Raw genomic sequence first — 25,401 nt, 5'->3', positions numbered from 1 at the left:
TTTGATACGCCGCAAAGCCGAATTTCTCCATGCTTCGTGGTAGCGAATCGATTTATTCTGAAATAGTGTAAAACATAAAAAAAATCATACTTACCTGATCCACTTGCTCGCGACGAGCCGGCCACCGCTATCTTGCTTGAAGATCTTGCACGAAATCCCGTGCGCGGTGACGTATGATGTCACCACACCAGCTGGCGTGATATCATCACAGGCAGCGCAAGATTTCACGCAATATCTTCAAGCAAGATGGCGGCAATAGGCCTGTCTCAAGCAAATGGATCAGGTATGATTTATTTTTTTGTGTTTTACACTATTTCATGTTAAATTGATTCGTTACCACAAATTGACTCTGTTGTTTGGATCAGATGCCGCGATCATGTATGAACACGGCATTCTGAGGGGTACAATCGCCGCTCCTGTCATTGCATCCACTACTTACAAAGAAAAGAAATGCGCTTCGTGATGAAGTAATTTGTCACGAAACAATTTTTTTTGTAGAATTCAGAGAAGAAAACTTTGGAATAATTGGCTCATCCCTAATCTTGTGCTGCTGCCTTTAGGCAGTTTTTGTATCGGCAATATGGTGTCCAGCTAAGGAAGACCCACAGGCTAGTAATGACTTTATACATAGTACAGTATAAAGTAATGATACTTTCTAAATTCTATTTGTAACTGGAGACATGCTTTAACCACTTGCCATCCGGGCCATTTGCCCCCTTCCTGACCAGGCCAAATTTTGCAAAACTGACATATCTCACTTTATGTGGTAATAACTTTGGAACGCCTTTATTTATCCAAGTCATTCAGAGACTGTTTTCTCGTGACACATTGTACTTCATGATAGTCATAAATTTGAGTCAAAATATTTCACCTTTATTTATGAAAAAATCCCAAATTTACCCAAAAATTTGAAAAATTCGCAATTTTCTAAATTTCAATTTCTCTGCTTTTAAAACAGAAAGTGATACCTCATAAAATATTTATTATTTAACATTCCCCATATGTCTACTTTATGTTGGCATCATTTTGGAAATGTCATTTTATTTTTTTAGGACGTTAGAAGGCTTAGAAGTTTAGAAGCAATTCTTCAAATTTATAAGAAAATTGCCAAAACCCACTTTATAAGGACCAGTTCAGGTCTGAAGTCACTTTGTGGGGCCTACATAGTGGATACCCCCATAAATGACCCCATTGTAGAAACTACACCCCTCAAGGTATTCAAAACCGATTTTACAAACTTTGTTAACCCTTTAGGCGTTCCACAAGAATTAAAGGAAAATGGAGATCAAATTTTTAAATTTCACTTTTTTGGCAGATTTTCCATTTTAATCAATTTTTTTCTTTAACACATCGATGGTTAACAGCCAAACAAAACTCAATATTTATTACCCAGATTCTGCGGTTTACAGAAACACCCCACATGTGGTGATAAACTGCTGTATGGGCACACGGCAGGGCGCAGAAGAAAAGGAACTCCACATGGTTTTTAGATGCCATGTCCCATTTGAAGCCCCCTGATGCACCCTTACAGTAGAAACTCCCAAGAAGTGACCCCATTTTGGAAACTAGGGGATAAGGTGCCAGTTTTATTAGTACTATTTTTGGGTACATATGATTTTTTGATCATTCATTATAACACTTTATGGGGCAAGGTGACCAAAAAATTGGTTGTTTTAGCACAGTTTCTATTTATTTATTTTTACAGCGTTCACCTGAGGGGTTCAGTCAAGTAACATTTTTATAGAGCAGATTGTTACGGACGTGGCGATACCTAATATGTATACTTTTTCTCATTTATTAAAGTTTTACACAATAATAGCATTTTTGAAACAAAAAAATTATGTTTTAATGTGTCCATGTTCTGAGAGCTATAGTTTTTTTATTTTTTGAGAGATTTTCTTATGTAGGGGCTCATTTTTTGCGGGATGAGGTGACGGTTTTATTGGTACTATTTTGTGGGACATACGCATTTTTGATCACTTGGTGTTGCACCTTTTGTGATGCAAGGTGACAAAAATTGCTTGTTTTGACACAGTTTTTTTTTTTTTTTTTTTTTTACGGTGTTCACCCGAGGGGTTAGGTCATGTGATATTTTTATAGAGCTGGTTTTTACGGACGCGGCAATACCTAATATGTATACTTTTTTTTATTTGTTTCACTTTAACACAATAATAGCATTTTTGAAACCAAAAAAATGATGTTTTAGTGTCTCCATGTTCTAAGAGCTATAGTTTTTTTATTTTTTAAGAGATTTTCTTATGTAGAGGCTCATTTTTTGCGGGATGAGGTGACGGTTTTATTGGTACTATTTTGTGGGACATACGCGTTTTTGATCACTTGGTGTTGCACCTTTTGTGATGCAAGGTGACAAAAATTGCTTGTTTTGACAGTTTTTTTTTTTTTTTTACGGTGTTCACCCGAGGGGTTAGGTCATGTGATACTTTTATAGAGCTGGTTTTTACGGACGCGGCGATACCTAATATGTCTATTTTATTTTATTTTTTCTATTTTTAATATTTTTTTTTTATTCCTTACTTGGGAACTTTTTTTTTTTTACATGTGAAACTTTATTTTATTTTATTTTTTCAACCCTTTATTTTTTTTTTTTTTTTTTTTACACTTTTCGTCCTCCATAAGGTCATACAAGACCTCTGGGGGACATTTGCTTCACTTTTTCTTTTTTTTTTCACAGTTGATTTCTCCTGTAACTGGGGCTGAGATAGTAGCCCCAGTTACAGGACAAATGCACCCCTAGAGAGGCTGTACAGCAGCAATCCAGCGCTGTACAGCCTCACAGCAGGGCTGATCGAGGTCTCTGAGAGACCTCACACAGCTCCTGCACACTCCGGTCACGGCGGTCACATGACCGCCGGGCCGGAACAGGAAGCGCACAGCGCTTCCTTCTCTGCAGACACAGCGCTCGGTGAGCGCTGTGTCTGCAGCGATCGTGAAGGCAGGGACACCTGGGAACTGTCCCTGCCTTGCCTTAGGGTTGCCCTGCTGTCACTGACAGCGGGCAACCCGATCAGCAGCTGCACGATTAGCGTGCAGCTGCTATTTCTGACAGGACGTTCTAAAACGTGCTGTCAGAAATAGACGTCCACCCATAGGACGTTTATAGTCTATGGGCGGACGTGAAGCGGTTAAAGGGGTATTCCAGCTGCAATCCACTTCCTCTTGACGTTGCGTGATTGGTCAATTGGTGAATCAAAGCAGAGAGGGCAGGGCTGGACACAGAAAGGAGCAGATCTTGGGTGCAACAAGAGCAATAGTGTCGCCCTCATTGCACCAAAGGCCTAATTTGCATATTAAGAAAAAGTATCATAACTGGAATGGATCCTTGGATCAACAAAATAAAAACTGTGCTTTAATCAGGTGAAACACAGTTATGTTTCTATGCAAACAGCTGGATAGGTGGGTCGCTGGTGATAAATTCCCTTTAAGGTAAACTTATACAATTCTCCCTTTAGTGATAATAATGCAGAAACTGCAACTTTAATTAAAAATATAATTTTTACTCCACACTATGCTGTGTTCCACAGTCCGACGCAAGTGTTCCCAGAGCTGCGACCTTTATAAAATTTCAGCTGTAAAAAAAAAAAGTGAATGTACTTCTGTGCAGTTTTTTTTTTTTTAAAGAAATAATGGAAACCGTTGTGTAGAGCCACAATTCAACTTGTTACCCAAAATAAATGAGGCATAAAAGAGAGGCCGGACTGAGGTCAGAACTGGGGGAGGCCAGCATGACAGCATTTTGGCAGGAATGAAATGTGAGCTGCAAAAGAAGGGGGGTGATGATGTAACATGGAGGGGTGGGGGGGATAAGGGGATTAAAGAAGTCACAGTTAGGAGGGTTAGAAGCCATTTTCTGGATGAGATCCTGGAGGAACACTCTCGCCCTCCCTTATGTTGTATTATTTTGGCTGGGTAATAGGTGAAGTTTGGAAGTAGTCATGATGCCCAACTTCAAGGCTATCCTTGAAGTTGAGCATATTGAGGACAGTGTTGGATGTTGGGGGAGGATGCTGACAAGGTTCTGGACTCACCAGATGGTTTAGGGTTTCCTCTATTGGATAGGGAGGGGGAACCCACACATTGGCCTAAAGGGGTTTTTACAATGTGAAGACACACAAAGTCTAGTACTAAGTTCCAGTGGTAGTACACTACGGTAATAAGACTAGCTGTGTGGGAGGGTTTACCACCAGTGGTGTGGAATTCGGGGCTTCTTTTGCGAGAATTGCTGCATCAATGTGACATAGCATGGTGGCAATTTGGACGTGCAACTCTTTTCTATATAGTCTTGCTAGTTGTATTTGAATCTCATCTTCCTCTTGACAGTACCCCATAGATTCTCTAAGGGGTTTAGGTCAGGCTAATTTGCTGGCCAATCAACCACAGTGATACCGTGGTTATTAAACTAGGTATTGGTACTTTTGGCAGTGTGGGCAGGTGCCAAGTTCTTCTGGAAAATGAAATAGGCATCTCCATAAAACATGTCAGCAGAGGGAAGCATGAAGTGCTCTAAAATTTCCTGGTAGACAGCGTTGCTGACTTTGGACTTGATATAACACAGTGGACCAACACCAGCAGATGACATGGCTCCCCAAACCATCACTGACTGTGGAAACTTCACACTGGACCGCAAGCAACTTTGAGTGTGTGCCTCTTCACTCTTCCACCAGACTCTGAGACCTTGATTTCCAAAAGAAATGTAAAATTTGCTTTCATCTGAAAACAGGACTTTGGACCACTGAGCAACAGCCCAGTCCTATTTCTCCTTAGCCCAGGTAAGACACTTCTGATATTATCTGTGGGTCATGAGTAGCTTGACACAAGGAATGCAACAGTTGTAGACCATATCCTGGATACGTCTGTCTGTGTTGGCTCTTGAAGCACTCACTGCAGCCACAGTCCGCTCCTTGTGAATCTCCCTTAAATTCTTGAATGGCTTTTTCTTGACAATGCATTCAAAGCTGCAGTTATCAATGCTGCTTGTGCAATTTTTTCTAACACAATTTTTCCTTCCACTCAACTTCCCATTACTATGCTTGGATACAGCACTTTGAGAACAGTCAGCAATGACCTTTTCTGGCTTACCCCCTTGTGGAGGCTGTCAACGACTATCTTCTGGACAACTGTCAAGTCAGCAGTCTTCCCCATAATGGTGTAGCCCAGTGATAGGCAAACTGGGGCTCTCCAGCTGTTGTAAAACTACAAATCCCATCATGCCCTGCTGTAGGCTGATAGCTGTAGGCAGACTGGGCATACTGGGAGTTGTAGTTTTACAACAGCTGGAGAGCCGCAGTTTGCCCATCCCTGTCTAAGCCTACTGAACAAGACTAAAGGACCATTTAAATGCTTAAGAAACCTTTGCAGGCGTTTGTGTGGATTATCTGTTTAGAGTGTGACACCATGAGTCTACAATATTGAACTTTTTCACAATATTCAGATTTTCTGACATACTGACTCTCGGGTTGTTATTAGCTATAAGCGGTAATCATCAACATTAAAAGATATAAACACTTCAAATAGATCACTCTGTGTATAATGAATAATATATATTTTTTTAATTTTGGAATTGAATTACTGAAATAAATTAACTTTTTAATGATATTCAAGTTTATTGAGCTGCACATGTAGTACAATGTTATGCATTGCGAAAGTGTTTTGGATTGTATTTTTGGGGTTAGCGATCTCATGGAATTGAGGTAACAAATTACTGTTATTAAGGGTCCGTTCACACGAACGTAAGCCGCCCAAGCCCGTGCACCAGCCGTGTGAATCCTGTGTTGAGGAGCGGACCCATTCACTTGACATGTCCTATCTTTTGCGGTGTGGAATCACAGATCAAAAAGCCCACGGAAGCGCTTCCGATCCGTGCCTCCACACCGCATGTTGAGGAATGCGGACCCTTTTAAGTCAATGCGTCCGCATTCGTGATTCACGTGGTTGGTGCCTGTATATTGCGGAACTGCTGTTTGCGGTCTGCAATATGAGCATGAACGGCCTACAGTCGTGTGACTGGACCCTTACTAGGTCATATTTAATAAACTAGCCAATCCATTTCTTTTCTGTAGTCGTGTCATTATTTCTGATAGGGAGTAAAGAGGGTAATGTATGAAAAAAATCCACAAAACCCATCTCAAGAGACATGTATGATAGTAGCCAGCATATTTGTTTGTATGACGAGCAGCACAGCATGTAAGGAGTCCAATATTACCAGAGTGAAATCCAGAAACATTGAACTTTAATAAATAGAAGTAGGTATAGTATACAAATAATACAAAGCAACAGAATATACAAAGCTGAATAAAACCAAAGGCCATAATAATCTACGATTCAGCATTAGATAATGTGTGTGGAGACTGTTGCCAATAGGTCTTGATTTTATGGAATTTGGGCTATCTTGATGCGAATAAATAAACTTTTTATATGAGTGAGAGGCATTAACACTCCCAATCCAGGCTAGGGATCTGGTCATTCATCCAATTTCTATTTGCATGGTGGTGGTACAGCAATAAAGGGGTTGTGTCACTTCAGCCAATGGCATTTATCATGTAGAGAAAGCTAAAGGGGTTCTGCAGTTTGTTTAAACTGATGATCTATCTTCTGGATAGATCATCAGCATCTGATCGGCGGGGGTCCGACACCCAGGACCCCCGCCGATCAGATGCTGATGCTCTATCCAGAGGATAGATCATCAGTTTAAACAAACTGCAGAACCCCTTTAATACAAACCAAGCCACTTACTAATATATTGTGATTGTCCATATTGCTTCCTTTGATGGCTGGATTAATTTTTCCATCACATTATACACTACATGTTTCCATGTTACGACCACCCTGCAGTCTAACAGTGGTGGCCATCATTGCACATTATAAGAAAGATCGCCAGCCTATGCACGCTCCCACGATCCCAGCCACCAGAGAGGTCGGCGCTTTTTCCTTATGCAAGCATGCCCGCTGCTGCTATCGTTAGGTCCGTCAACCACCTGGACGATCATCTACTCCTCTAGGTGAGCCTTTAGCTAATCTACTCGTAGACCATATTGAATATTCCCAATAAGATGGGTATTTGTGTTCTCTTTTAATCTGTTTCGCTCGTTTGTGTCAGAAAACTGGCTTGTGAATTTTTACATGTTACATGGTCCTTTTCTAAGAGCTATTTTGGCAGAATACTTTACTAGTCATGGTTAGTTTTGTGATAGCTTTATGCAAGTTTCTTGCTTTATGTAACACTTACAAGTTTGCGTTCAGAAGCCACACACCGCTGCAATTATTGTAGTCTGGCTCCTAAAATATAATTGGCATGGATAAAGAAATATGCCAACGACATGTCCTACGTGTGAGCCCAACAGAAGCTGAGGCTGGATACTTTTGTACATAAAGTGGAAAGTCTTGCCATACCTCAGAGAACATTGTGATCATGTTGCTATATTAACCTGTTCATTGCTTGGCAAGTAAAGCAAGCTTTGCCAGAAACTAGGCGTACCACTAACCATCCCTGCCTACAGGGCTATGTTAAACACGTCATTATACAGACTTTTCGTAGTTAATTAGCAACAGGGCGGGAATGTACGTGAAGTGTTTTCTAGATACCATTATGTCAGCATCCTTATATAAAAATAAAAAAAGCAATACAAGTTTATATTCATGATAGCGTTAAGGACTGTGACAAGGCCTAATAATTCTTCATCCAGTGACACCACTGGGTCGGACTGGGATTCCTTGGGCCCACCAGAGAAAATTATTCTCAGGGCCCAACCACCATAAGTCTAGTAGGTTTTGATTCAAAGAAATAAACCTTATTGGCAACTTCTTTTATTCTCCTGGACCTTTGTGACCGATTAGGGTATCAGAGCCTGGGTCCAGCAGAAGATCCTCTGGTGGGCCAGTCCAACGCTGCATACACATGCCAAATCGGATAATCCTATATGGCGACAAGATGACTGTCTACAGTTGTCACCTCTGATCTTCCTGTCAGGAAGAAAATATACCAAATTCTATATACCTGATTTCACAAAACACAGATCTAGACAAACCTCCATTGGCATCTACAGTGCGTGGTTGGTTTTCAAGTTTCAGGGTGTAAATACAGTTTTCCAGAAAATTCATTGATGATCTAAAATGCATGCTGCAAAAACAGCTTGATTTTACTGTGAAAAAAAGGTGGGGCTTCAGAAAGTTTTAAAACGAGCCGGGTACGAGAGAAGAATAATGGAGGTGGGTCCCCACTGACTTCTCCATGCTCTGATAGGTCTCTCCCTATTCAAAAGTATATAAAAATAATGAAAAAAAACTTATGTAAAAAAAACTCAGCTACAGCTACTTAACCCACACAATGAAAGCCATAAAACAATTAAAAAAAAATGTAATAAAGTTGATAAATAAAGTTATACATAAATAAATAAGTTAGGCTACTTTCACACTTGGGGCAGTGTGATCCGGCAAGCAGTTCCGTCGTCGGAACTGCCTGCCGGATCCGCCGATCTGGATGTGACTGAAAGCATTTATGAGACGCATCCGGATGCGGATCCATCTCACAAATGCATTGCAAGAACAGATCCGTCTCTCCGCTTGTCATGCGGACAGACGGATCCGTCTTGTATCTTTTTTTCACATTTTTACCGGTCTGCGCATGCGCAATCCGGAAGGACGGATCCGGCATTCAGGCAAGTCTTCAGTTTTTTTCGTCGGAGATAAAACCGTAGCATGCTACGGTTTTCTCTTTTGTCTGATCAGTCAAAATGACTGAATTGAAGACATCCTGATGCATCCTGAACGGATTACTCTCTATTCAGAATGCATGAGGATAAAACTGATCAGTTCTTTTCCGGCATAGAGCCCTTTTTGATGGAACTCTATGCCGGAAAAGAAAAACACTAGTGTGAAAGTAGCCTTAAAGATAAATAAAGTTGACCAATAAAGCGACAAAAAAGTTGTACGTACATAAAGATACTACTGATAAAAACGACAATGTGTATGCAGTAAAAACTGTATAATATACGGCAGTCCACCCACATAACATACAAGAAATAACAGATGCATTACCAATTAAAGGGTTATCCCATCTTAGACAATGGGGGCATATCGCTAGGATATGCCCCCATTGTCTGATAGGTGCGAGTCCTACCTCTGGGACCCACACCTACAAGGAGAACGGAGCGGAGAAAGTTGAGGAGGGCGCACTGCGCATGCGCAGCCGCCCTCCATTCTTTTCTATGTAGCCGCTGAAAATAGCCGAGCTGGCTCGGCTATTTCCATCGGCCCCATAGACATGAATGGGAGCGGTGGCCGCGCATGCGCGGTGCGCTCCTATTCACTTGAATGTGAGAGGTGGGGAGCTGCGCCTGGTGGTGGACGGACCCCGGGAAACTGGGGGTCCTCCAGCCACAACTCTCCCCGGCTCCGTTCTCCTTGTTGGTGCGGGTACCAGAGGTGGAACCTGCACCTATCAGACAATGGGGGCATATCCTAGCGATATGCCCCCATTGTCTAAGATGGGATAACCCCTTTAAGAAAGCATAGGGTTTCTTTGAGGATTCTTCCATTGGTAATACTTGTTCCACTCAATTGGTATTCAATACATGGTGTCAGGAAACTTTCACACTAGCGTTTTTGTTTTCCGGTATTGAGTTCCATCACAGGGGCTCAATACCGGGAAAAAAACAATCAGTTTTATCCTAATGCATTCTGAATGGAGAGCATTCTGTTCAGGATGCATCAGTTCAGTCCCTCTTACGTTTTTTTGACTGGAGAAAATACCGCAGCATGCTGCAGTTTTCTCTCCGGCCAAAAATCCTGAACACTTGCCGGAATGCCGGATCCGGCATTAATTTACATTGAAATGCACTAATGTCGGATCCGGACCCAAGTGTTCCGGCAAAACGGATCCGTTCTTTCCGTCCGTGTATGCGCAGACCATTCCGGCGACGGAACTGACTGCTGGAATTCTCTGCCGCAAGTGTGAAAGTACCCTAAAAGGAGAAATTAAATCTCCTCTGAGTCCCAAGAAAAGTTTCCAATCCTTGCTGCTAGGCGTCTGTCTCAGCCAACACTCCGCTCACCAGTTGTTCCTTTCCATGCCTCCACTTTTCAGTAAGACAAGAAAAAGGAGAACTACACTTGAGGACAGTTCAAGAATTAGCTCACAAATGAGCACTTTGAAACTGCATGTACTGTAGTACAAACTACAAACCACTTGACAAACAGTAATCTGCCCGACTCAAGTTTCACCTGCAATTCAGCTTCCCCTGGGGCTTACAATCCATTGCCAGGAAACAGTATTTATACACAAATCTGATTAAGGCTACTTTCACATCTGCGTTTTGTCCCCATTCGCTGTCAATGGGGACAAAACTTAACTGAACTGAATGGAGTGCACCAGAATGCAGTCCGTTCCGTTTGGTTGTGTTCCCATGACACACATGTAAGCCGTGTACCGGGGTGGGCTCCCCAGGATACAGCGAAGTTACGAACGAGGAAAGCAACTCTGACACCAGCTTTTGCAAAAACACGTGATAATAAACACAACCACAAAAGCTGAGAACATAAAATAAATTCACATACACCCAGCCCAAAGGCTGAGATCCCTGTGTTGCACAGCACGACACCCCCTGATAGATGCCAGCGGAAATTTTTGCAGTGATTTACCTACTGGCGAGCACAACTAAAATTGCCTCACTGTACCTATTACTACCCTGAAACAAACACGAACAATTGGTTGGGTGCTTAGTACGGGCTGCCATGCGGTGCAACACAACAGTTCACAATCTTACCGTGCTCTATATTATTCCCCCTCCCATAACTAGTCCGGTAGCACGCACCTGATTATTACTCCTGAGCAAAACGCTGAAATGGATGGAGTTCGTGGGGGTGTTTATCAGCTCCCAAATGTGCAATGTCCCTTTTAGTAATGGAGTCCTTGTAGAACCAGTAGCAACTTTTTAGACCTGACACAAAGCAGAGACCCTAACTATCTAACTACAGGCCTGGTCTAAGTCTCTAGGCGCCAACACTGCAGTGTGTTGCGTGCACGATCTTACCGACCCGGGTCTGCTCTTTATCCACTGATGTCTCTAAACCGAACAACCAGTCTCTCCAGCAAACATGAGGTCCCACAGGGTATGCAGCTTGTTCCTTAGCTCTTGTCAGCCTTCCTGGAAACAATCCTCCTTTCCCTGGATAGGATCTGGGTCTTGGACAATTATCAGCTTCACTCAGCTGCAGCTGTGGTCACAGAGGAGGTCCTCTCACTCCTGGATCCATTAGCTTCTCTGCTCACACACAGTTCCTCAGCTCTCAGCTCTCTCCTAAGATGGCTGCTCCTTCTCCATGCTCTGAGAAAACCACACCTCTTATGAATATGGAAATATATATGCAGTCAGTCAGCTGTGCCTAAAAAAACAGCAGCATCTTGTGGCCAAACAGCAGAACGTCAGTCCAGAACATTTAATTTAATCCACACACAAACAGTGTTCAAACAATGGGAGCTGTTTCTCAATCTCACACACACAAAAGCGCTGCAAGCGGCTTTATTGAGTGCGTCATGGGATGCGGAGCAAGAGGGATCTGGCATGAAAAACAATGTAGACGGATCCGTTGTCTCGGACACAAAAGAAAAAAGACAATGGTTTTAGTGCTAGATCCGTCATTGCCATTTTAGAGATAATACAACCGGATACTTTAATAACGGATGGAGATGGTTGTATTATCCATGACGGATACAGCAAAAACGCTGATGTGAAAGTAGATTTACTTTTATCACAATAATATATCCCAAAACTATTACCATAAAATATTTTTAACATAAATAAAATAACATTGAAAGCATGTGCACACCACATTTTATGTATAATTAACAAAAAAACAAAAAGAACAAGAAGTAGAAGTAAAATCTATGATCTCACTCCAGTATGGTTAATTACCCAGATCTTTTTTTAAATTTTCCCACAAGTATTTTTTTAGAGAGATATATACAAAAGCATCTTTAAAAATTAAAAAAATTTAATTAAAAGAAAAATCCTTCTTTTTACGGTAGGTTTTTCTCTGATCCTACTTTAACAACGAAAACTGGGTCCCGTTGATAAATTACCCTAAACACAAGCGACCTACATTAAAACTACACATCAAAGATCAGGGCTAAAAAGGACCAATAACACGCCAGCTACATTCTTTCATAGAAAACTAGGGGTGCCTTCACACGTGGCAGATTTTGTGGCAGAAAATTCCTGAAAATCAGTTCCATTCATTTGAATAGGGCAGCATGCACATGGATTTCTGCAGGCTCAATTAAAGTGAATGGAACTGATTTTCTGCCAAAAAATCTGCCGCGTGTGAAGGCGCCCTACTAGAGAAGAATCTCCAAACCTGTATAAATTGCCTGCCGAATTGACCAAACCTTTTACATGCTTGGTCAAAAATGTGCGCAAAGAGCTTCCATTTTTCATGTACTGTATAGTCGGTATAGTACCACTTTAATGCAGAATAATCCCTAATCCCTAGTTCTATTGTTTGCATGTGTAATGGTGTGCTGCCAGATCTACCACTAAGGACGGCACTCTAGGCGCCACAAAACGCACTACGCCTACTTTAATACCACTTGACAATGTGCCTTAAAATGACCCTAAAATTCAGTTTTTGGAAAGATTGTAAATACTATTATGAATATTCATCAAGGTGTGCCACTAAAAAGTTCTAAAGCCGCACTTATACAAATGTCAGCATTTGGTGGAGAATATAATTATCAGATGTTATATATTAAAATGACAGTGTAATGCCAAATACATGCTACTGCTATGGGGAAATAAGATATTAAAGACATTATGCAACCTTAAATGTATCATTCCCAATTAAAATCTCTAATAAGAGGCTATTTTCTAAAGATGATTCATGGACGCTCCAGCCATTTTTTTTATAAATGAAAAGGATTTCATATTAAACATCTATCAATGTACATTTAAAGGGGTTATCCGATCCTGTGAACACCGCTCGAAATGCCTGGGTCCGACATACAAAACATACTTATCTGGTCCCCAACACCTCTGTCCCTACACAGCCACCGCTACATCTCCCCATCGTGCAGATCACAACATCTGGCGACGGGGGGTGCAGCCAATAGCAGGCCGCAATGGTGACTTGCTCGCCTAGTGTCACAGGTGACATCACACGTGTCTAGCAGTCAACAATCTCTCACCAAAAGGTACACCACCCAAAAGTAGCCTCTGAGAACCTTTTTTTTTTTTAAATAGGACAGTGCATAAAGCACTTTTGCATCCTGCAGTGGCAAGATCCAGTGTCTAATCAGACCACATCTGTAATCAGTTACATATCTGCCCGAAACATAAATGTGTGCTGAGTTTTGCAGCAATCCAACATTTCCATCTTGAAGCATTGTTTTTTTTTGTCAGTAAGGCTACTTTCACATTAGCATTTTGGCTTTCCGTTTGTGAGATCCGTTCAGGGCTCTCACAAGCGGTCCAAAACGGATCAGTTTGGCCCTAATGCATTCTGAATGGAAAAGGATCCGCTCAGAATGCCTCAGTTTGCCTCCGTTCAGTCTCCATTCCGCTTTGGAGGCGGAAACCAAAACGCTGACTGCAGTGTTTTGGTGTACGTCTGACAAAACTGAGCCAAACGGATCCGTCCTGGGACACAATGTAAGTCAATGGGGACGGATCCATTTTCTATGACACAATAGAAAACGGATCTGTCCTACATTGACTTTCAATGGTGTTCAAGACGGAGCCGTCTTGGCTATATTAAAGATAATACAAACGGATCCGTTCTGAACGGATGCAGACGGTCGTATTATCTGAACGGATCCATCTGTGCAGATCCATGAATGATCCGCACCAAACGCGAGTGTGAAAGTAGCCTTAGTATATTTCAGGCCTACTGAGACAGACGCTTAGCAGCAAGGATTGGAAACTATTCTTGGGAACTGGAGGAGATATGAACTATCTCACTGATACCATGTTCTAAATACCAGTTAAAGGGGTTCTCCAGGCTTTGGTGAAAACCTTCCTTTGTGTTAGGGCTCATGCACACGAATGTGTTTTTAGTCGGCATCCGAAAGCAAGCCCTCACATAGCTATGTAAATGGAAAAATAAAAAAAAGTTATGGCTTTGGGAAGGATGGGAGTAAAAATCAAAAATGAAAAAAAAAGAAAATGGAAAATTTCCTGGTCATTAAGGGGTTAATTGTAACATATAACTTTTATAAGTCTTTGACAGCGTCACAAAACACAAAAAAATACAGTGGCCTAGGGTTGCACCGGGTATCAAATTATCGATACCCAATCAATACTTTTGTACCCGGATCAATTCAATACCTTTTACCGATACTAGGCTGCGCTACTGTGCAGCCTAGTATCAGATAACATGGCACGCGCCGCTCTCAGCGAATTAAAGTCATTGATGGCGCAGTGTACCCCCAACCCCCACAGTATTAAAGTCATTAGTGGCAGTGGCCACAGGGTCCCCTCTCCCCTCCTCATTAGTGCAGTGGTAGCTTCTCTTCGGAGCCCCAGCAGTGTAATCTCGGGGCTCCGATCAGTTACCATGGCAGCCAGGATGCTACTGAAGCCCTGGCTGCCATGGTAATCTCCCTGCTGCTGTGTGCACTAGGCACAGGGCAGCAGGGAGAGTGTGAGATCCTATTCACCCTAATAGAGCTCTATCAGGGTGAATAGGACAAGGGATTAAAAGATCCCAGGTTCTAGTCCCTAAGGGGGGAAATAGAAATTAAATAAATAGTAAAAAAAAAAACACCAAAATATTAAGTTTACAACACCCCCTTTTCCAATTTTACATAAAAAATATATAAACAATAAAAAATAAACATATTTCATATCACCACGTCCAAAAAGTCCAAACTATTGAAATATAAAAAAAGATCTCCTATGCGGTGAACGCCATAAAAAGAAAAAAAAAAATGCGTGATTCACCATTTTTAGTCACCATTTCCCCCCAAAAAATAGGATAGGACTGTTCTATTATGGGCCGGATGTTCCATAAAATTCGGAATGCACGCAGCTTTTTTTAAATATTTTTTTTCGCGTGGTATCGAGTATGACAATCCTTATTTATGGTATTGAAATCAAATCAAAATTTTGGTATCGTGACAACCCTACAGTGGCCTAGATTTAATAAGTCTGAAGATGGCGTAAACTTAGACTGGCTGTCTAGCCCTAGACCGGATTTATCACAGGGGCTCCAGCTGGATGATCAATGGGAGAGACACTTTTGTTTGACTCTGTAACAAATATTGGTTGGCTTATTTTGAGACAGATTTTTATGCCAGAATTTTGGTGCATCTTAGGCCCCACTCCTTCCCAGGAAGCTCTGCCCCTTTCTGCTAAGCCTCGCTCCTTGTTGAGCATGTAGGAAAAAAGCGTAGACACCCTAGATGTGAAAATAGTGCCACTCATTAGACTAATTTTTAACACAGAAATATTAGTAAACCTGAGCCAGAGTTTTTATTGCACAGAATTAGTAAAATATAAAAATATATAAAACTATAAAAATGTGGTATTGCTTGTGAAAACAGTAAGAAAACCTAAAAAGTGAAATGGAATAATAAAGCGAGCTATAGTTGTATGTAACACAAAATGGTACGAGCAGAAGCTACAGCTCGTACCCCTCAACAAATTTGGCAGAGTTTGGCAACACAAAAGCAAATGATTTTTTTTAGAGTATTTATTGTAGAAAATCAGTAAAACATAAAAAGTGAAAAAGTTAAAGGGGTTGTCCAGGCTTTTACTATTGATGACCTATCCTCAGGATAGGTCCTCAATATCAGATTGGCGGGGGTCCAACACCTGGCACCTCGGCTGATCAGCTGTATGAGGAGACGGCGCGTGCTGTGGGCATGTGACATCTCCCGTCTGTCTTCCTGCCTGCTGCTGTCCCATAGACATATAGCGGAGAGCAGGAAGATAGAAGGGAGATGGCACATGCACACTGCACATGCTGAGGATAGGTCATCAATATTAAAATGCCCAGACAGCTCTTCGCCATCTTAGCCGGCGCCATGAAGGTCGAGCTGTGCAGCTTCAGCGGCTACAAGAGGCACGGCCAGGACTGACGGGAAGGTGTTCCAGTTCCTCAATGCAAAATGCGAGTCTGCGTTCCTTTCAAAGAGGAACGCTCGTCAGATCAACTGGACCGTCCTGTACAGGAGGAAGCACAAGAAGGGGCAGTCGGAAGAAATCCAGAAGAAACGTTCCCATCGTGCTGTAATGTTCCAGAGGGCTATCACTGTTGCCTCTGGCTGAAATTATGGCCAAGAGAAACCAGAAGCCTGAAGTGCGAAAGGCTCAGCGGGAACAGGCAATCAGGAAACGGAGTATTTATAATCGGGGACAAGTACGGACGTCCTCAATATTATAATTTTTTTCCAATAAACGTCTAACTTACCCTAAAACAAGAGCTCTAACCCTGATAACTCCCTAACTAACCCTAATGATTTGCCAAAAACAGGTTACTGACAGTATGGACGTGGGTGCTGATGTACTGTCACTATTGGCAGACAGCACACAGGTACATGGGACAAATGAGGGGTGATGAGGGTCACAGGGGACAAATGATGGGTGATGAGGGTCACAGGGGACAAATGATGGGTGATGAGGGTCACAGGGGACAAATGAGGGGCACTTTTGGAGTGTGTGTTTTTTTTTTCACAGGTCTAACTTTCACTCTGCCTCTGATCACTTCTCTCACTGAAATGAGAGGATCGAAGCTGAGAGATAGCGTTCTGTACATAACTCATTGTGATTGGTCCACAGTCAGGAACGGACCAATCACAATGAATTATGTACAGAAAGCTATTTCTCATCTCCGAGCCAGATGCCAGAAGAGGAGGAGATGTGTGCGCGCAAGCGCACACACGCGAGATCGCTCGTTGGGAGAAGAAGATGTGTGGCGGTGATCTGCGGCCAGGACCACTGTTGATCGGTCCCTGGCTGTCAAGGGGGAGCTGTTCGGTCCCCGACACAGTCAGGTAATTTGCGCTTCAGGTGCGCGATCTCGGCAGGGGAGCATTTAAACGAACGCCGTGCATGTACGGCGTTCTGCTGCTGATTCTCTGTAATTCAATCACTAATTGAAAGGGTCATGTTCAAAATAATATCAGTGTGGATTTCAATGAGAGAGGTCATTCATTCTTTGAAAAACAGGTGGCAATTATTGCCCTTATTTAAGGAAGGAAGGCAGCAAATGTTATACATGATGGTTACAGTGCATTTCTCTCTGAAATTCTGAGGAAAATGGGTAGTTCCAGATATTGTTCAGAAGAACAGCGTACCTTGATTAAAAGGTTGATTGGAGAGGGGAAAACATATAAAGAAGTGCAGAAAATGATAGGCTGCTCAGCTAAAATAATCACAAATGCTTTAAAATGGCAACCAAAACCTGAAAGACGTGAAAGAAAGCGAAAAACTTGGCAAGGACTCGGCCAACAATCAGCTCCAGGAAGATCAAAGAAGGTCTAAAGTTACCTGTGAGTACTGTTACAATTAGAAGACGCCTATGTGAAGCCAAGCTATCTGCAAGAAGCCTCCGCAAAGTCCCACTGTTAAAAAAAAGACATGTGCTGAAGAGGTTACAATTTGCCAAAGAGCACATTGACGGCCTAAAGAGACATTTTCTGGACTGATGAAAGTAATATTGTTCTTTTTGGGTCTAGTGGCCGGAGATAGTTTGTCAGATGGCCCCCAAACACTGAATTCAAGCCACCGTACACTGTGAAGACAGTGAAGCATGGTGGCGCAAGCATCATGATATGGGGATGTTTCTCATACTACGGTGTTGGGCCTATTTATCGCATACCAGGATCATGGATCAGTTTGAATACATCAGAATACTCGAAGAGGTCATGCTGCCTTATGCTGAAGAGGAAATGCCCTTGAAATGGGTGTTCCAACAAGACAACGACCCCAAACACACCAGTAAACGTGCATCATCTTGGTTCCAGACCTACGAGATTGACGATATGGAGTGGTCAGCCCAATCCCCGGATCTTAATCCAATAGAAAACTTGTGGGGTGACATCAAAAATGCAGTTTCTGAGGGAAAAGCCAAGAAATATAGAAGAACTGTGGAATGTAGTCCAATCATCCAGGGCTGGAATACCTGTTCACAGGGGCCAGAAGTTGGTTGACTCCATGCAACTCAGATGTAGAGCAGTTCTCAGAGACAGCGGTTATACAACTAAATATTAGTTAAGTGATTCAAAGTTCACAGAGCAGACGTGTACCAGTCTGAGGTAAGATATTAACAGTGGTATAGTAATGCAAGGGGTCACTGAAATCCACCATCTAAAACATAACTTTTATTAGTATATTACAATAAGAACTTGTCCCCATATATACACAAAAAATGAAAAAAATAATGATAAATAAAATGAAAATAGCTATCCCATAAGGGCAATGAAGTATAGGGTGGGTCGGGTAGACCAATGATGGAAATAAGGGAAGCTGACCCTAGATTCACCCTATACTAGATGGCCCTACCTACAAACGGAATAGCTGCCCCGATAGGGGCGATCCTGTGTCTTGTGCCTCCTATAAACCCTAGGAGACCCTAAACAGGGGGATGGGTACTGCCAATAGATCAATGGCAGGCAACCTATTCCTAGGCAATAACGTATAAAAAACAACAAAATAGTGCATGTATCTCAAGTGATATAGACAAAGACACAGTACCAAACATGTGAGCACACGTGAGGTCTGAGAACAAACCCAACGCGTTTCGCCTAATTGATGATAGGCTCATCAGGGGATTACTATGAGAGTGTTGTCAGAACAAACATAAGAGAAATATGAATGGACTAAGATGCAGCCAATCAAAGACAACAATTGAAAACTAAAGTATTGTCTATTTGGTTCCCAAATCTGGATAAACTAAGTGGTAGAATCCCATATGCACTTCAGGGGATACATAGATATGACTCCCGGCTAACAGTCAGGTGGTCAATACCCCAATGTGCATGTAAGATAATGCCGATATTGATGTATCAGGACATGGAATGATGATAAGCAGTCATATAAAGACAAATTAACAACATGTTACAACCAAAGAAGTACAAAGATGGCTGGATAACTGATATACAATCCAAGTCTATTCAAATAAGGCTACTTTCACACTTGCGGCAGTGTGATCCGGCAAGCAGTTCCGTTGTCGGAACTCCCCACCGATCTGCCGCTGACTGAAAGCATTTGTGAGACGGATCCGTCTCACAAATGCATTGCAAGGATGGATCAGTCTCTCCGCTTGTCATGCGGACAGACGGATCCGTCTTGTATCTTTTTTCACATTTTTTCAGTCTGCGCATGCGCAGGCCGGATCCAGCATTCCGGCATTCTGAATGCCGGATCCGGCACTAATACACTCCTATGGGAAAAAATGCCAGATCCGGTATTCAGGCAAGTCTTCAGTTTTTTCGCCGGAGATAAAACCGTAGCATGCTACGGTTTTATCTTTTGCCTGATCAGTCAAAACAACTGAACTCAAGACAGACTGATGCGTCCTGAACGGATTACTCTCCATTCAGAATGCATGGGGATATGCCTGATCAGTTCTTTTCCAGTATAGAGCCCCTGTGACCGAACTCTATGCCGGAAAAGAAAAACGCAAGTGTGAAAGTACCCTAACAACCCCTTATTGGTATATTCTGTGGTGTAAATAGCGAAAACAATGTCCATAAGATAGAACCACAAGCCAATTCAGTAACAACAGATATTGGTAGAATCCAATATAGACAAAAGGGGATATATAGATATGACCCCCGGTTGACAATCAGGTGGTCAATACCCCCATGTGTAGACAAGGGAATACCAGTGTTAATGTCTCAAAACATGATGGTAAGCAGGAATATATAGGCAAGTTGACAACATGTTATAACCAAGGAGATGGCTGGATAACAGATATATAATCCAGACCCATTCAGATAACAACCTCTTATTCGTATAAGTGGCAGAACAAATGGAACCACATACAAACTCAGTTATAACAAGCGTTAAATGGTGCTAGGTTTGCGCAGACATCATCAGCGCGGCAGCATGTATTGTTGGTGGGACCTCTCCCCCCTTCCCCGATAGTGCCTGGGCATGCAAGTATCACTAAATATCATGGCGCAAACCTAGAACCATTTCACGCTTGTTATAACTGAGTTTGTATGTGGTTCCATTTGTTCTGCCACTTATACGAATAAGAGGTTGTTATCTGAATGGGTCTGGATTATACACTCACCTAAAGAATTATTAGGAACAGCTGTTCTATTTATCATTAATGCAATTATCTAGTCAACCAATCACATGGCAGTTGCTTCAATGCATTTAGGGGGGTGGTCCTGGTCAAGACAATCTCCTGAACTCCAAACTGAATGTCAGAATGGGAAAGAAAGGTGATTTAAGCCATTTTGAGCGTGGCATGGTTGTTGGTGCCAGACGGGCCGGTCTGAGTATTTCACAATCTGCTCAGTTACTGGGATTTTCACGCACAACCATTTCTAGGGTTTACAAAGAATGGTGTGAAAAGGGAAAAACATCCAGTATGCGGCAGTCCTGTGGGCAAAAATGCCTTGTGGGTGCTAGAGGTCAGAGGAGAATGGGCCGACTGATTCAAGCTGATAGAAGAGCAACGTTGACTGAAATAACCACTCGTTACAACCGAGGTATGCAGCAAAGCATTTGTGAAGCCACAACACGCACAACCTTGAGGCGGATGGGCTACAACAGCAGAAGACCCCACCGGGTACCAGTCATCTCCACTACAAATAGGAAAAAGAGGCTACAATTTGCACGAGCTCACCAAAATTGGACTGTTGAAGACTGGAAAAATGTTGCCTGGTCTGATGAGTCTCGATTTCTGTTGAGACATTCAAATGGTAGAGTCCGAATTTGGCATAAACAGAATGAGAACATGTATCCATCCTCTGATGGCTACTTCCAGCAGGATAATGCACCATGTCACAAAGCTCGAATAATTTAAAATTGGTTTCTTGAACATGACAATGAGTTCACTGTACTAAAATGGCCCCCACAGTCACCAGATCTCAACCCAATAGAGCATCTTTGGGATGTGGTGGAACGGGAGCTTCGTGCCCTGGATGTGCATCCCTCAAATCTCCATCAACTGCAAGATGCTATCCTATCAATATGGGCCAACATTTCTAAAGAATGCTATCAGCACCTTGTAGAATTAAGGCAGTTCTGAAGGCAAAAGGGGGTCCAACACCATATTAGTATGGTGTTCCTAATAGTTCTTTAGCTGAGTGTATATCTGTTATCCAGCCATCTCCTTGGTTATAACATGTTGTCAACTTGCCTATATATGCCTGCTTACCATCATGTTTTGAGACATTAACACTGGTATTCCCTTGTCTACACATGGGGGTATTGACCACCTGATTGTCAACCGGGGGTCATATCTATATATCCCCTTTTGTCTATATAGAATTCTACCAATATCTGTTGTTACTGAATTGGCTTGTGGTTCTATCTTATGGACATTGTTTTCGCTATTTGCACCACAGAATATACCAATAAGGGGTTGTTATTTGAATAGACTTGGATTGTATATCAGTTATCCAGCCATCTTTGTACTTCTTTGGTTGTAACATGTTGTTAATTTGTCTTTATATGGCTGCTTATCATCATTCCATGTCCTGATACATCAATATCGGCATTATCTTACATACACATTGGGGTATTGACCACCTGACTGTTAGCCGGGAGTCATATCTATGTATCCCCTGAAGTGCATATGGGATTCTACCACTTAGTTTATCCAGATTTGGGAACCAAATCGACAATACTTTAGTTTTCAATTGTTGTCTTTGATTGGCTGCATCTTAGTCCATTCATATTTCTCTTATGTTTGTTCTGACAACACTCTCATAGTAATCCCCTGATGAGCCTATCATCAATTAGGCGAAACGCGTTGGGTTTGTTCTCAGACCTCACGTGTGCTCACATGTTTGGTACTGTGTCTTTGTCTATATCACTTGAGATACATGCACTATTTTGTTGTTTTTTGTACGTTATTGCCTAGGAATAGGTTGCCTGCCATTGATCTATTGGCAGTACCCATCCCCCTGTTTAGGGTCTCCTAGGGTTTATAGGAGGCACGAGACACGGGATCGCCCCTATCGGGGCAGCTATTCCGTTTGTAGGTAGGGCCATCTAGTATAGGGTGAAACTAGGGTCAGCTTCCCTTATTTCCATCATTGGTCTACCCGACCCACCCTATACTTCATTGCCCTTATGGGATAGCTATTTTCATTTTATTTATCATTATTTTTTTCATTTTTTTGTGTATATATGGGGACAGGTTCTTATTGTAATATACTAATAAAAGTTATGTTTTAGATGGTGGATTTCAGTGACCCCTAAGTGATTGAAAGGAAAGCAAAATAATTTTTCAGTTTATATAGTGAATGAGTTTCTAAAGAAGAATACAAACACTGCTATTTTTTTGAACAGTCTAATATTCACTTTTCTTAAAAATTTAACAACACAAATTTGATATATTTTTCTTCATGTTTTGATTTGGAATAGAATGTGTAATGTTCCCAATGCATTTGTGTGTATGGAAATAAAAGCTATCAGAAGGATTTTGAGCTTTATTCACTTTTTTAAACACACTGCTATTATTTTGAACACAACTGTATATCGCTAGACTGCAGGAACTTTAATCCCATGCCATACATGTACAGATCTCCAGTCAAAAAGGGGTTAAAGGGATTGTCTGAGATAAATAAAAGCTTCAGCAGCAGCAGTAAATATAACATTCAGAAGTCCTACTGCAATGCTGCTCCCAGCGCCATGCTCCAGTCCCGTACACACCAGGTCACTGTGCAGCCAATCACTGACCTCAGCAGTATAAGGGACGTCACCGCTGCAGCCAGGAAAGAAAACACCAGAGTGGTGCACTGGGAGCAGCAAGGGAGAAAAGGAGTATTTTTATGACATGTACTGAGTTATAATTTATCTCAGACAGCCCCTTTTATTTTCACACTGCCAGCAATGACTGCACTTTCTTGGGGCCACTGTGTTATTATGGGGCCACAGTGGCTCATCCTGCCGTGGAAGTCACTTTGCCCTGTTTATGACGACACAGTGGCTGCTTCTCTTATGGGGACACTGAGGCTCTGTTATGAGGACACTATGATTGGCACTGATAAAGACTGTGTTGCGGTTGTCATTATAATGGAAGCACTATGGTTGACACTAACATGGGGCACTGCGGCTGTCATAATGGGCACTATGATTGGCACTGTCATGGAGGCACTGTGGCTATTCTTATCAGGGCACTACAGCTGTCTCTGTCCTGGGGGCACTGTGACCCTGGTTAGAAATTGTGGGAGTTTCGTCACCTCAACTGAGGGATGAAGATGGCATTTGCAAGTATATTCTCTTCAAGAATGGGTGATACCCAGCCTGTATCTTCACCTGTGTGGGCAGTGTTGGCAGTAGAGGTGCCCTCCTCACACATGCCCGGCCTGTAGCTTCATCTGTGTGGGATATGGTGGCAGTAGAGGTGCCCTCCTCACACATGCCCAGCCTGTATCTTCACCTGTGTGGGCAGTGTTGGCAGTAGAAGTGCCCTCCTCACACATGCCCAGCCTGTATCTTCACCTGTGTGGGCAGTGTTGGCAGTAGAGGTGCCATCCTCACACATGCCCATCCTGTATCTTCACCTGTGTGGGATATGGTGGCAGTAGAGGTGCCATCCTCACACATGCCCAGCCTGTATCTTCACCTGTGTGGGCAGTGTTGGCAGTAGAGGTGCCCTCCTCACACATGCCCGGCCTGTATCTTCACCTGTGTGGGCAGTGTTGGCAGCAGAGGTGCCCTCCTCACACATGCCCGGCCTGTATCTTCACCTGTATGGGCAGTGTTGGCAGCAGAGGTGCCCTCCTCACACATGCCCGGCCTGTATCTTCACCTGTGTGGGCAGTGTTGGCAGTAGAGGTGCCCTCCTCACACATGCCCGGCCTGTATCTTCACCTGTGGGCAGTGTTGGCAGCAGAGGTGCCCTCCTGACACATGCCCGGCCTGTATCTTCACCTGTGAGCAGTGTTGGCAGCAGAGGTGCCCTCCTGACACATGCCCGGCCTGTATCACAGCACACACATTGGAGATATAGGGAGAAGCAGCCACTTGTGCAGGGCTCCTCCTCCGCCATCACCGCCTCCCTCCTGTCAGCTTTTCCAGTCTGCCAGGTCAGCCCCGGCTCCTGCCTTGTGGTGTGATCCGAGCTCAGCCCGGCTCAGAGTCAGACCTGCCCTCCTGTGCCCGCAGCCGCCGCCTCCCCGCCGGGCTCCAGCTGATCCAGTCCCTCCGCAGCCCGCACCACTGCACCGACAGCAAAATGGCGGGGTCCCTGGTAGAAAGGGAGACGATGGTAAGTGCCTTCCTGAGGGGTGCAGAACAAGACGGGGGTGTTAGGTAGGTACCGGGGTGGCGCCCTGCCTGCAGCCTACTGCCAGCTCCGCCGCCCAGCCTGTCATCTTCTGCCCATTTATCCGCTGCCAAGAGCACCACGTCCTCACCAGTAACAGCAGTAACCTGTCACCAGTGGAGGAATGGGAGCCGCATATACAGGACATCTGCCTGAGTGTACATGTGTGTAGTAGTAGTGTGCCGCCATGTCATCTACTGCGGGACAGGCTGCGGCTGTTATCTGTTATCTAATATCTGTTATCTAATATCTGTTATCTATCTATCTATCTATCTATCTATCTATCTATCTATCTATTTATCTATTTATCCACTATCTATCTATCTATCTATCTATCTATCTATCTATCTATCTATCTATCTATCACTTATCTATCTATTTATCTCATATCTATCTATTATCTATCTAATATCATTTATCTATCTATCTATTTATCTATCTATCTATCTATCTATCTATCTATCTATCTATCTATCTATCTCCTATCTATCTATCTATCTATCTCATATCTATCTATTATCTATCTATCTATCTATCTATCTATCTATCTATCTATCTATCTATCTATCTCCTATCTATTATCTATCTATCTATCTATCTATCTATCTATCTATCTATCTATCTCCTATCTATTATCTATCTATCTATCTATCTATTATCTATCTATCCCATTCAGTTCTCCCTGAGGCCTGGTTCACACACAAGTGACTGACGCGTTTCTGACCCGCACGGCCCCTCTTATTACAGGTTTCCTTCCTCGGTGACATATCGCTTGTGACATTTGGCGGTCTCTCATGATATCTCGGCGCAGTCACCTGCGATATGACTTTATTAATGGCGATTTGCAATAGCTGAGCCTCAGACACAGGACACCCGGTGTACATGCGCCATATTGTGTGTTTTGTATATTGCTGCGGTGGATAAATTGCGGAGAAT

General features: G+C 42.7%; 1 protein-coding gene and 1 pseudogene across 1 annotated transcript in view; both read left to right on the top strand.

Moving 5' to 3' along the window:
• Positions 1-16,033: 16,033 nt before the first annotated feature.
• On the top strand, positions 16,034-16,566 carry LOC120999310 (annotated as a pseudogene).
• A 7,623-nt stretch (positions 16,567-24,189) lies between these two features.
• Positions 24,190-25,401, top strand: part of LGALSL (galectin like) — a 42,990-nt gene continuing 41,778 nt past the window's right edge. Inside the window, exon 1 of the mRNA XM_040430117.1 lies at positions 24,190-24,408. Within this exon, the coding sequence (XP_040286051.1) occupies positions 24,376-24,408 (33 nt within the window). The 5' untranslated portion in view covers positions 24,190-24,375. The remainder of the gene's footprint in view (positions 24,409-25,401) is intronic.

The sequence above is a fragment of the Bufo bufo genome, chromosome 4, assembly GCF_905171765.1.
Source record: "Bufo bufo chromosome 4, aBufBuf1.1, whole genome shotgun sequence".
NCBI classification, from domain to species: Eukaryota; Metazoa; Chordata; class Amphibia; order Anura; family Bufonidae; genus Bufo; species Bufo bufo.
Note: the sequence above shows the minus strand (reverse complement) of the source record. Positions and strands in the feature narration are given on the sequence as shown.